We start from the raw sequence: 13,131 nt of genomic DNA, 5'->3' as shown, positions 1-13,131 counted from the left end.
GAGATGTTAGTATCTGTTAGTGTGTCTGTTGATGGAGAAAATTCTATTTTTTTTATTTTGTTGAAAAGAATTTGACAACAATCTGCTGCTTTATAGGATTTATTCAAATGGAGGAGTGAGGTACATGAAAAAGCTTTCAAAGAATGAAAACAGAAGGGAAAAAAGCTAAAATTTCTTAACGTGTTATACTGTAATAAAAAGCAGTGCTTAAAGGTCCATTATTCCAGGCAAACTCAGAAAGCTTTTCTTTGCTGTTTATTTTTTTTTCTTAATTTCCATATTGCACTCTGTGTTGAAGGACCAACTCCAACAACAACCACAAAAATGTCATAGTGTACTTAAAGTCATAATAGGAAACCTTTCAGGCAATTTATCTTTGGAGAGAAAGAACAGATAATAGCAACCTGCATTTAAGGTTACCAAAAGGTAAGTGTAAAATCCATGACAGCTGCTCAGTTTAGATAGAAGAGGGGGGGGGGGTGTCCTCTTCAGAGGTCTTTCCTTCAGCTTCTGTGACATCAGGGCCTCAATGAGGCTGAGGTCAGGGTCAACTTTGCCTCCTGCTAAAAGAAAACCCTGCAAAAGAACGCTACACTAATAATCGTGCATTTGTTTCATGGACTTAAATTATTTCCTTGTAAATGATTTTGGTGTCAAAACAAGGCTTTTTTTGGGTAAGGTTTTCATGTTCTGTTGCATCCTCCCAAACTACTAAACTGTAGAAACATCTTTTGTGATGTTTCACCCCTGGCTTTGGTTACTGATAGATCATCAAACATAAATGCGATCACAGAATCACTGCATCCTCTCATTATAATCTAATTATTTTTGTGTATTGGTGTCTCAGAATGACTCCATGAAGTGAGAGCACAAACCAAAGAAGCACAAAAAGTAGCAGAATAACAACGAAGCTCTTAAAAATCTGAAATATGACCTTAAAAACCTTTTAGATTTCGTAGTGCTCCAAAAGTCTTTGGTCATTTCTCCCTATCATAGATCTGTTTTATCTGTGGGTGAAGCTGCAGTGTCGATTTTTACACAAAAACTAACTGAGAGAATGTTTTTCGTAAATGGGCTGGGGTTGGCTTTGCCAAACATTTGTTAAAAGTGAAACATTTTTCCTTCCTCCTTCTGCTGTTCGCTGATTGCTGGGAAGATGAGAAATCTGCAATACAGATGCGGAAACCGAGTGAAGGAGACGGCATGAGGAAATGCATCAATCACGACTGCCGGCTGTGGAGCCCGCGGTTACCCTGCTTGGCACTGAGGGAATCTAGCCTCCCACCAAGCATCCATCATTGGAAAAAAGTGCAACATGTAATAACAGCTCTGTCATAACAATGTCAGAAAAAAAAACAGTCAAAAAATTTAAAAGAACCTTCTGCTATGCAGCCCCCTCCTTGAAGACCCACTCCGATGAAAATTGTCTTTTTAATGTGGCATTTTTCTCATGGAGGACATATATGAAGAAAACCGAGCTTAAAATCAGGTTTCTGAGTATTTCTTTATTCAATTGTTGTGAATGAAAAAGAGCTTATTTGTGACAGAAAATATGCTGGGTGGGCCTCAAGCTCCCTGCTCCGAGCTCTTCGCAACAGATAGGGGAAGGGGGGCGGGGTTGCTCTGTCCCAATATCCCCACCCATAACTAAAAGGTGAATTTCTAATGAACTCCTGCAGATCTGCAGAAACTATTTCCTAGAAAACAACACAGATTTTTTTTTTATATAGACTAAGAACTGCTTAAACATAATGAAAAGACCACTGGGAACACTTAAAATAGACCAAACGATGATCGGAGTGGGGCTTTAAGGATGCATTCTCTTTTTAAAAATAAAAAAAATAAAAAACACGTTTGAGACTTGAGATGAAGCAGATGGAGACATTGCCAAAGAGATAAATTGCTAAATGGCTCCTTGTACCTGAGAGGGGTTGGGATCTGGCATCTGGTAAAGGGAGAGGAGATGTTGGTGTTTTTCATGATTAGTTTGATTAGAAAAGCTGTGGTTCCTTCAGTTTAAAGCATGAAACGTGTGAAAATAATAAAGTTTAGAAACTCTTGACTGTTTTTAAGCCAGAAGTATTGAAGTCATGCTGATGATGTAAATGCTGAATGATCTCACTCCTCTCATAACTTTCCTCAACCAGCTTCAGTTTCTTTAGGTGACAGTACGGTGCATAAGTGAACAAAGTTCAGAACTTCACAGTACACTTCATAAAAATTGAAAATCAAACTTGGCATCAGAACAATCTGAAAGTAGGAATGAAACCACAGTGACACACAGCAGAAATAAAAACAAACACCAACAGGGTGAATGACCTGCCGTAACCACCAGGTATATTTGAGCCTGTGCTGTGTGCTTGAATGAGTGAGCTATAGTGTTTACAGCGGAGCGCAGCGGTTTTCAGTGTCAGGAGGGCTATCTGATAAACCTTAACTCTCCCAGTCAAGGCCTGCCACTCCGTCATCATCTGAGTCCGACTCTGGGGAGGCCTCCTTGATGCGCCGCAGCGCCTCGTGGATGCTCCTGGTCAGGGGGTCGGTGGATGCAGCGAGCTTTCTCTGCTCTGTTCTGTCTTTACAGGGAACCCGTTTCAGTTTGACCCCCTTGCGAATCTGAACCAGAATGCTGTTGGGATCGTCGTCACTCTTGGAAGGAGGCAGGGGCCGTTGGTCAACCTTCCTCAGGTGAAAGCTGCCTCTCTTCAGGGAGGCCAGCACCTCGTCCATGGGTGAACTCACTGTGTGGGGGACAACAAGCAAACTGATAGGTGAGAGAATGCAGGCATGGTGTAGAGCTGTGGACTAGTACTCTAACATTACCTCTTCTGCTGTGAGCTTCAAACTCTGGGACTTTCCTCAGCTTCTTCCGTGCGCTCACCAGTTGGCTGCTGTCAAAAAAGCGAGGGACGAATGGACCGAGTGGGGTGATCAGAAGTTGTTCTACGCTCTTTAGTCCAGGGCTTTCAGAACCCAATGACTGGTCTTTTGCTGGAGGTGGAGGTGGGGGAGGAGGTGGGGGAGGTGGAGAAACAGGGGAGCCTAGCAGTGAGGAGAGGGAGCAGGGAGAGCAGGAGGAATCTGCCGGGCTGGGTACCGGCAGAGGAGGGACTGATGCCCTGACCGTCGCGACGGGCTGAGTGGTGAGCGTGGCGCTGGGGTCCGTCTGCACGCTCGTACTGAGACACAGGGGCTGGTTGGCCGTCTGCACGCTTACGGAGCCCACACACTCCTCATTCTCGTCCACGACCGTGGTGTCAGCGCTTCGGCCTCGTTGCTTTCTTCTGGTGAGGGCAGCGCTGAGCCGAGTGGACTTCAGAATAACCTGACCTGGGTATCGCTGAGCAAAAACAGTAATCAGTATCAACACACCCTAATATGCAAAGTCATAACAAACGAGCACTTACCTGTTTAAAGGAGCGCAGTCTGTCCAGGGTTTTTTGCCTCTCCTTACGTACTCTGCTGTTCTTCATTTCCTCATCTTCATTCGTTTCCATTTGTAGCTAGAAAAGCGTTTAGATTAAACAATGTTTGTTTACATTCCTATGAGAAAAGGAAATGCAACCAAAGAAAAACCTCTCTGGGGTGTTTCATCCTTTAAAGAACTTTCCACAAAAAAACACCTGGTTTGTCTAAAATGATTACAATACAAGTTTACCTGCAAGCCGTGGCAGCAGACGGGGTCCTTGTGGATTTTTAGACGTCTCTGCTGTTTCTCGTTGTGGTTGGACACACAAATCTCCTGCAAAGAAGAGGTCAGTAAAAATAACAAAGCTAAACGGTTCCAAAAGAATAAAAGTTACTTTAGCTTTTAAGACCAAAGAGCACATTGAAGGTTAATTCAGTGTAAATTCCAGACACTTAAAAGGAGGCATTATTTCCTCTGAAGATGCGAGCATTTTATTGTAGTACCAGCGTTCCTGGTTCTGCCTCTTTTCTTATTATGAAGCTCTCTAAAACCCCCAAAAAGCTCAATTATTTATATGTCAGAGAGGTGGGGAACACGCAGACAGGGATCCTGGAGATCAGGACTGCTAAGACTCTGATGTAGCATCCAAGAAGAACTTAGAGTCGGAGCGGAAACACACCCGTTTGTTCCGCAGATAGGAGCGCTTGGCAGTGATGCGGCCTCGCCTTGCCTCAAGCTGTCGAGCGCTCACCCGAAGTCGGCGGAGTTCCTCTCTCTCAGCAGTATCGACTTCTGTTATGTCATCTGCACTTTCAAACGTGTCATAGTAAACCACCTCATTCTGACGTTCTGAAAGCACACAAACATAACGCTTTGTGTCGTCACGCTTCACGACTTTCTCTCTCACACTTTTTATAATTATAAAATCTTTTTTTCTACTCGCTCATCACATTTGACCTCAAAATGGCAACACATATATTATTATGATGTCTTTCTCTCATAAAGTTGATCAAAATGGGAGAAAAGTAAAAGACCTGTCATTTGTCTGTGGATGCTGTCGAGCTGGGCGCTGAGCAGCAGCTCCTCACACTGTAATATCTCAGCCTGTATTTCATACAGCTGGAGCTGGAGCTCATAATACTGCGTCTCCAGGTGGTCTAAAAGGGTCATCGCGTCCTCACTGCTGCACAGACCTTGCATCTGATGGGGAAAATCATGAGGAACAATCATGAGTAAAACTCCAAGAAGAACTTTTTAAAGGGGTTGAGTGAAGCTCCACACACCTCCTCTCGAAGTGCATGCTTCCTCTGCTCCAGACTGATCTCCCTGGCTCGCTGGAGCTGCAGGGTTTCCTTGGCGACAGAGTAGCGCAGTCTCTCCATGCGCTCCACCGCTGCAGTCCATGAGGATTTCCCAAACTTTCTCTGGTCCAGTTTCATACGCTCATAAACTCCTACTCACACACACACAACAAGATCATTATAAACAGACACACTGAGTGGGCCCGTTACCCAATAAACTATTGTCTAATGTGGCACTCAAAGTCATCCCAAAGATTGTTAAGTATTTAAAAATAAAGGCAGACCTCTCTAGTGGCCACATCTGAGAATTACAACCATTTTCTGTACACAGCTGAAATAGGACTCTAGTAGACATGAGACAATTCAGGCATCAGTCTGAGGAGAGGATGGGAGGAGAACGCAGTACAGAATATTCCAGACAGGGGAAAAAAAAAAATCCCCGGCCTTATCTGTCTGATCGATCGCCTGTCCCCATTTCCTCTCATCTCTGTTGGAAGCTCGGCTTTCTATGGAGACTCATTTTAACAAATTCAGCCCGCGGCTTGAAAACCATTCACAAGTCAATAACAAGCCAATACCATAATATATATGTGTGTGTGTGTGTGTGTGTTTCTGTCTCTGTGTAGTCTCTGAGAGCCGTCAAAGCCTTTTTCTGCTGCTTTATTAACTCATCAGTAGTGATGCCATACACATGTGTGTTGGGTTATATGGCTTACCAATGGGTTCTATGTTTTCTGTATGAACACAGTACAGGTACAATTCATCTCCAGTGCCATTTAATTTTGTACTTATGTCTAATGCTTTGTGATGAAAAAATAAACGTATGAATAATAAAGAAGAGTAGAACCTTTCTGGGCTCTGGCAGTGATCTCAAAGTATTTTACGGTGAACTCCTGGATGTTCAGGACTGCCTCCTGAGCTTTCTTCTGCCAGTCAGAGTCCTCCTTTTGTAACGCCGCAATGCGTCTCGGACCCAAGTAGTCATTTTCCAAAGAAATCTGATGAGAGAAAAACAATACATTTGCAAAAAAATGTTGATGATTCAGGAAACAAAGTGCACGCTGGGTAATAATTGAGTCAAAATCAAGTTGTGCTCTTTATTTGTGAATCTTGTAAATGGAAAACATCTCCATTTGTCACCTATAGATACCAAAGAGCAGCTTCAATTGCTCAAATGAATGAATACTTCCACCTTAAACACTAGAAGTCCAGTCAGCACAGTGTTTTCTAGCTTTCTGGGTTTGAATCAATGAGGTTCAAATAGATGTGTTCATCCTGAAAAGAGATTCTATTGATTAAAGAGTATAACAAATAAAAGGATCGTAGTGGTTAACATTAACAGCCACAAACCCTAAAGCTATGTAGTGGCACAGCTGCCACATGCAGCAGGTGGTTCCATGGTGTAATGGTTAGCACTCTGGACTCTGAATCCAGCGATCCGAGTTCAAATCTCGGTGGGACCTGCCTCTATAGCACCTTTTCTTGCAAACAGTCGGCGACCTCGCTGCTTCCTGCTGACTGTAATCCACCAAACATGCTGACGCGTCAGTGCACTCAATTAACTGCAGTACAAACCGAAGCACAGAGGCAGAAATGAAGGTCTGCCACAAAAACTGAGAGGTGGAAAAGATAAAGTGCCGACATGTTTAGTGTCAAACGCACAGGGATGCGATCTGATGCAGGCAGGCTGCTTCTTTAAAATGCTGTTGTAGAAGAATTGATCAAACATTCAATCCTTGACATAAACTCAATCATTACATCGGAAGCATTCGATTTGCTTCACTTACACGAGGAAACTAAACTTTAGGTTTTCTGCCTGCTAAACTCTCTGTGTCAGCAGCTGTGTTTCCATGCAGTAAATGTAGAACCGCGTATGATATGATTTATTTATGTCTCTGTAAAACTATAGGAAACTGGAGATGCCTTCTAGCTGCCAACATGTCACTCAAGCCCAAAATATAACAGCTCATTAGTATTTTAGCTATTTATGCTGGACAGAGCTAAGAGAAAGAAGAAGGGCTTTTAGAAAGAAGTAGTTCTCTTTGTAAATTGATTTTTAGTTTTTTTTACAAATTAAATCAGGTCATTTTGATTCACAATTCAGTTCAGTTATTCAATTAAATATTGATTTATTGTGTACATATATTAGATATATAGAAAAAAATGTGTTACTAGAAATGTATCAACTCTATGAATCCACTTTCTGATGGATTCTTTTTACAATTCAGCCTCGGCCAAATCTCATCACCCATTTCAGCTGCGATCAGACCTGCACTGGGAGAACGGCACAGCTTTTAGAGTTTCTGCACCACTCTTCCAAATCCACGTCAACCTCTGTTCTTTCACAGTGATTCTTATTTGTCCAATAACATGAGAAAACTGGACATTAGTTTTAGTGAATCACTACAAATCGATTTTTGTGACAAATACTTTATTAGTCCAGGATGATTCCACTTTTTGTTTTTACTGTAACCCTTTGATTGCTCACCTTGATGTGCTGTCTGCGCAGCATTGCCAGCTCCCTCATGTCTCTGAATGGCTGCAGCAGGTACTGGTGCAGCTGTGTGGAGGCCTCCAGCAGCCCTCCATAGGCCTGGTCCTCCTGCTCATACAAGTCCAGCAGCTCCACCATGCTCTCTGTGCTTTTGTGCATGTCCAGCAGCTGCAACAACAGGAGTAGGTCTGTTTAATGAGTCATGTTCCATGAATTCCCCCCATTTGAAAAAAAAAAAAATTAAAACTGGATACCTTTTGTGTATAATCTATTTCCTGGTGATCAGGAATATCAATGCACAAACATTTTAATCAGACTGAACAGCTCTGTTTGTAACAAGAGCCCAATAGCAGAGGCATTAAGTTAGCCCTCAAATGGAGTTAGAGGATCAATGGTTCAGTGCATGGGTGGGAAATCTAAACCAGCAGCTGATGAACCCCAGAGCACTGTCACTTTAGAAGGAGGATGAAGAGCTCGTTCTTTATCCAAAAGCATCTTCAAGCACAACCTCAGAAAGACAAAGAAACATTGGTGTAGAACTAAATCAAATCTGGCTCACTGACAGATCACTGTCCCACACTGACTTCTCTACTGTCGGATCGGGACAGAAACGAGGTTTTGGGTTGAAAATGGAGGTAAAGCTGACTGGGCGGAATGACACATGGTGGGGTTATGTATCTGTGCAGCTCTGCTGAAAAGAGGAGCAGAGAGGAAACGTCTCTGTGAGGAAATCATTCAAGCATGTCAGTAATCGTGTATGGAGTCTCAACCATTTCCTTTAGCAATGACAGGAAAATCCAGGCAGATGGAACACAGTCAGAGCCATGCTGTCACCTGGACTCACCTGCAGCTATGCAGGATGTCTGCACATCCATAGTAGATACTCTTCAAACTGCACCATTCAGTAAATGGTGGTCAACATTGCATAATGTTAAAATAACTTAGAAGGGATAATTACAAAAAACATGTTGAACTGAAATACCTATTTTTACTTTTTACAACGTGAATCATACAGAATTTATTAAACCCGAACAAGATGGTTCTTCAAATTTAAAACCCATTAACTTTTTACACAAACACACCCAAACACACATGATAAATTGTAAACACTATAACTCAGATTTGTGTTTGATAACATGTTCAGATAAAGGCATTTTGAAAAAGTTCATTGCAAAGAAAACATCAGAGGAAATTCAGAACATGCATAATTGTGGATTCAGATATATTTTTTGAGAAGATTAAATTTTTGGACAAATAATCAAGTTTGAGCCAATTTCACCCTTGTGCTATCTTAGATGACCCCATCCTTACTTTGACGTGTTCTCCCTACCATGACAAAGGTGGATAAAGGTGGAAAGATTTCATGTAATCCATGGACACCAATGAAGATCACAAATCATTGAAGAGAAAAGGTTCAGCGCACTGTTTAGTGGGTCTAGATGACCCAACTCTCAATGTTAAAGTGCCTAGGATAGCACAAGGGTTACTTGCAATTACAGTGTAGGGAATGTTTGGATGAGGCGACAGCAAAAGTCTGCATATCTAGTTTTCTTACAGACAAATATTTAGAGCACAATAAAAGCTGTTATACTGGGATTTTCCTATATCACTAGTCTAACTTGCTTTTAGTACTTATGCTATTTCCTACAGTAATCACAACACTTTGATGCATGAAAATCAATCAGTTGTATATGAGACCTGCACTGAACAGCTATTCCATGTTAGTCAGAATAGCCATTCTTGCTCTGCTACCTTTTTAAACATGTTGTAGCTAATCCTAAAAAAACATTTTTTCATGATTTTTTCCCCGTAGTGCAAGGTATTCAAGTTATAAACTGGTCAATCAGATGCCTCGATAAAATGTGGTCTTGCGTCAAACGTTCGAATCGTTTGATTGACAGATTCTACCGAGCCCGCTTTCAAGTGAGTGGACTTCGAACAAGCTCACTCCTGATTGGTGAGAGTGGTTGCCATAGAAATGTCGACTCAGACCAACTCGGACCAATCCCTGCTTACTGACGACATCTGCTTCCAACATGGTGACATACGTATCACAAAAAAAAGTTGCAACTGAACTGACGTCGTGTGGTTTAAACCGGAAACAAGTCATTTCTTTGGGTGACATCACACTCGCTCAGTCCAGTTCTCATACACAGTCAATGTGCAAATCATAAACAAATCTTTGAAAGCAAACTGGTCATGGCCTGGATTATCTGCAGCCACCATCCCAGGGGAAGCTGGCCTACCGAGTGGAATATGAGTGTGGGTCAAAGGAGAGGAGGAAGCTGTGCTTTTAGGCAAAGAGAGAAAAGAAAAGGCAAGCGTGCGGAACTTTGAATAGGAACTCTGATTAGGAAAACTACAGCGTTGGCTGACATGATGAAAATAAGAAGGATGAATATCCTGTGCCTAAAGAGACCAGAAAGGAGAGCACGTTCAAGCTGTTTTATCCTGCTGTAGATGGAAAGAGGAACAAAGGAGAATTGATCCTAAAGAAGCTTGGTGTTGTCAGAGGTGGGATGGGAGCTAAAAGAAGGAGAAATTCTGAAGGGAGAGAGCGGTGATGGTGGCAGACTTTAACGGATATAGAGGAAGACCAGGAAGAACCTTCATGTAGTCCAGAAGGATATGAGGATGGTTAGCGTGAGGAGCAGGATTGGCACTGGCCTGTCCACAGACATGTAACCCTTGTGCTATTCTAGGCACTTTAACATTGGGAGTTGGGTCATCTAGACCCACTAGACAGTGCGCTGAACCTATTTTCTTCAATGATTTGTGATCTTCACTGGTGTCCATGGATTACATGAAATCTTTCCACCTTTGTCATGGTAGGGAGAACACGTCAAAGTAAGGGTGGGGTCATCTAAAATAGCACAAGGGTTAATCACCTTTTTACTCTCATGACAAATGTAGCCCTTTTCAGGTAAACTTATTTTCATCTCACTTTATCATGATCCTATAAGGATTGATCACTGATTGTGCCAAATAATTAAGGAATTATTTTAAGAAATACAGGTCTCTAAAGCAGACCTTTTTGCACTGGAATAGTGTTTGACCAGGAAGTGAAAAGGAGCAGAAAATGTTATTTTTGCCTTTATGAAAATCATACTTAAGCAGGTCTTTTAGTGCTCAAAGATATTTGCTACCACCAAAATGTACACTTGTATTACTTCAGAGCTCTTTTAAAGAAATATTACCAACATACCACTACAAAGGATCTTGCAAATGATTTTAAAATGGTTATAATATTAGCTCATCAAAGTTGCTTGAAATCATATGCCTTGTTTTTTTCTAGAGCAAAATGGTAAATGATATGTGTGTGGTACGTTGGCTTCATGGAAACTTGGGTATATGACTAAAATGATTAAAATCCTTCCATGAAATATTTCAACCTCCTCTTGCTTTGTGGGGTTAAATGGAAAACTGCTGCTTTAATGACAGCTGTCCATACGAGGGTCAGTATCTTAATGAAGCTGTAATTTTCATTAGGAAAAGCTCTCAAAAACTAGATCTATTCATTTTAATGTCTTTTCCTCCAAATGTTTGTCCTCTTATTTTATTTAGTCCAAAAAGAGCATAAATAGAGAACTCTCAAGTCACTATTTTTGCTTGGAGAAAGGAGTTCAACTTAAAACAAATAAATAAATGTTTTGATAACTTGATGCATTTGGAATTCATCATCTGGGTGTCAGAAAATCAAAAGACCACTGTAATCATCTTTTGATCTATTGTAAAAGCGTTCCCAGTTGTCTTTAAATTATGGTTATGCTCTTTTTAGGGTATTTTCCCCCCATAAATCTGTCGTTTTCTAGGACATAGTTTCTGCAGAGCGGCACGTGTTCATCAGAATTTCACCTCTGAGTTGTGGGCAGGTACTGTCCCCTCATTTCCCATCATCCCTCTGTTTACACTCTCTCCCGCTAGCTTACAGCCCCTCACACCCCCAAGTCGTGGATGTACAGGATGAGGAAAACGAAGACATCCGTGGATCTATTTGTCTGCAAGTGGATGCATCAGAATGGAGCGGAGCATTTTTTCCCCGTCTACTCCTGATTCACGACTTAAAATAGAAATGCTCAAAAGTGCAATTTTAAGTTTTACTTTTTTCTTAATAAATGTCCTCCATCCTAGAACATGTAAAATACAACAAAAACTGGATTTTAATTGAAGTAGGGCTGTAAAACAATATTCAAAATGTTTTTTGAAAGAGTAAGTTAGTAAGTTAGTTGATTCAAACTATTTCTAAAATGAGATATCCTGTTTTTTAATATAAATATTAAATAGCAATAAGTCCTTTAGAAGAGCGTCCTCACACTACTACTTCTCACCTCCTGCAGATGTTTTGTGGCTCGGTTTAAAGCGTCTTCGTAGCCAGACTGCCTCAGCTCGCTCAGACTCTCGTAGTACTCGTCTGGGTCGTCGTTGTCCGTGAAGAGCACCTGCGACAGGATCTTCCAGCCGCAGGTGTCGAGCGCGTGCCCCAGGTACACCTGCAAGCCGGCGCACAGCTCGTCCATCTCTGTCTGGGACACCTCCGCGGGGCCGAACAGGACCGTCCACATCCCCGCTGGCTCCTCGGGGAAGTCCGGCAGGCACGGCTCCAGCACCGAGTCGACCGCGCACAGCTGCTGGTGGACGGCCCGGAGGTCCTGGAAGGAGAACAGCCCGGCCCAGCTGCAGTCCTCTCGGCTTATCTCCTCCAGGTCCAGAGAGTCCATGGAGGCAAAGAGATGCTCCTCTGCGCAGGTGTCGACGTCGGCTGTCTGGGTTTTGGCGGGGCTCGCTTTGGATGCTAGCAGAAACTCTGCTTTAGCGCCACAGCTTTTGCCAGCAGCCTCGTCGGTTCCTTTGCTCGGACTTCGAGACACTTTATCCCGGATGGGACTTTCGGGCCATTTTGTTTTATCTTCATGATCTAGGCTCGTCACCGCAGACAGAGGGTCCCTTCCCAGGCTTCTCCTCTGAACGGTCCTGTTGTGACACGTTATGGCAAATTTTCCCTCAACTTCATTCCAGGCGACGATAAAAACAATTTTGTGCTTCTCCTTCTCCTCAAACGCATTTGGCCGAACGGCTACCCACCCGGACTCCAAACTATCCTCCATTGTGAAGGACATTTCTGCAAAGTATTTCAACGCAGATGGACTCCAGAAAATCAAAATTAATAGAATAAATAAGCTACAGTACGCGGGGCTGAAAGTGTGTTTTATTAAAACGCAGCTGTCTTCTTCCCTCTGAGGATACTTCGGGGCTATCCTCCATCGCGGAGGGAGATAATAATTTGGAGCATTGCGGTGTCATTTCCCATCAGTCTCTAGTCTAGCCCACCTGCTTCCACGGAAACCTCCCACCGCCGGTAGCTTTCGTAATAGAAAAGACTTGATTCTGACTCATAACCCGCATCAGTCGAGCCTCCGGCCGGCCGAGAGGCTTATTCTCCATCCATTCCAAGCCTCCTCCTTTTAAAGTATTACAGCTGGGACCCAAAACAGAACGCGGTCCAAAAATGAGCTACGGCTGTATATCACAGCGCGGTGATGGATACGTTAGCGTCCAACTCCCATCATTCCACGGTTTCCTTCACCTCTGGCTCTTCTATTTATTTACTGAAAAATACTGATGAGACGCAAAACGGCGATGCCTTCACGTACCATCAAAAATGTCGGAACTACTTTGGAAACACAAACTCCTCGGATACATTTGATGACAATAGTATGGAAATTTTAAAGTGAAAAGAGAGCTGTCCGTATTTCCTATTGGGAGTGATAACACCGGGGCAGGGCTAAGAAAAAAAGTTGATGCATGACATAATTAAACGAAAGAAACCCCTTGACACTTTTTAGGCTCTGAAGCACACAAACGTAACACTGATACAGTTCACGTATGGACGAAATGACGTCTAGAATGACTCCTATTTAATTTAGTTC

At 42.6% G+C, this 13,131-nt stretch overlaps 1 protein-coding gene and 1 non-coding gene across 3 annotated transcripts; one reads left to right on the top strand and one right to left on the bottom strand.

Annotated features, from left to right (window-relative positions):
- Positions 1-83: 83 nt before the first annotated feature.
- LOC101163416 (junction-mediating and -regulatory protein) lies at positions 84-12,848 on the bottom strand. 2 transcript variants are annotated; one of them, XM_004072628.5, is made up of 10 exons: positions 11,533-12,848; positions 7,199-7,372; positions 5,558-5,708; positions 4,693-4,862; positions 4,444-4,609; positions 4,089-4,258; positions 3,659-3,742; positions 3,408-3,503; positions 2,824-3,340; positions 84-2,741 (listed from the first exon to the last, which is right to left on the bottom strand). In XM_004072628.5, the coding sequence occupies exons 1-10, from the start codon at positions 12,319-12,321 to the stop codon at positions 2,434-2,436; spliced, it is 2,625 nt and encodes an 874-aa protein (XP_004072676.1). In that variant the 5' UTR covers positions 12,322-12,848; the 3' UTR covers positions 84-2,433. The 2 variants fall into 2 exon arrangements, with proteins under 2 accessions (XP_004072676.1, XP_011477540.1); XM_011479238.4 differs by having other exon boundaries at positions 4,161-4,258.
- trnaq-cug (transfer RNA glutamine (anticodon CUG)) lies at positions 6,102-6,173 on the top strand. The gene has a single exon. It is a non-coding gene; the product is annotated as a tRNA-Gln (tRNA).
- Positions 12,849-13,131: the final 283 nt, after the last annotated feature.

This window comes from Oryzias latipes, chromosome 9 (assembly GCF_053564925.1).
Source record: "Oryzias latipes strain Hd-rR chromosome 9, Olatipes_Hd-rR_3.1".
NCBI lineage: Eukaryota > Metazoa > Chordata > Actinopteri > Beloniformes > Adrianichthyidae > Oryzias > Oryzias latipes.
The sequence above is the reverse complement of the archived record's forward strand: the minus strand, read 5'-3'. Positions and strand labels throughout refer to the sequence as shown.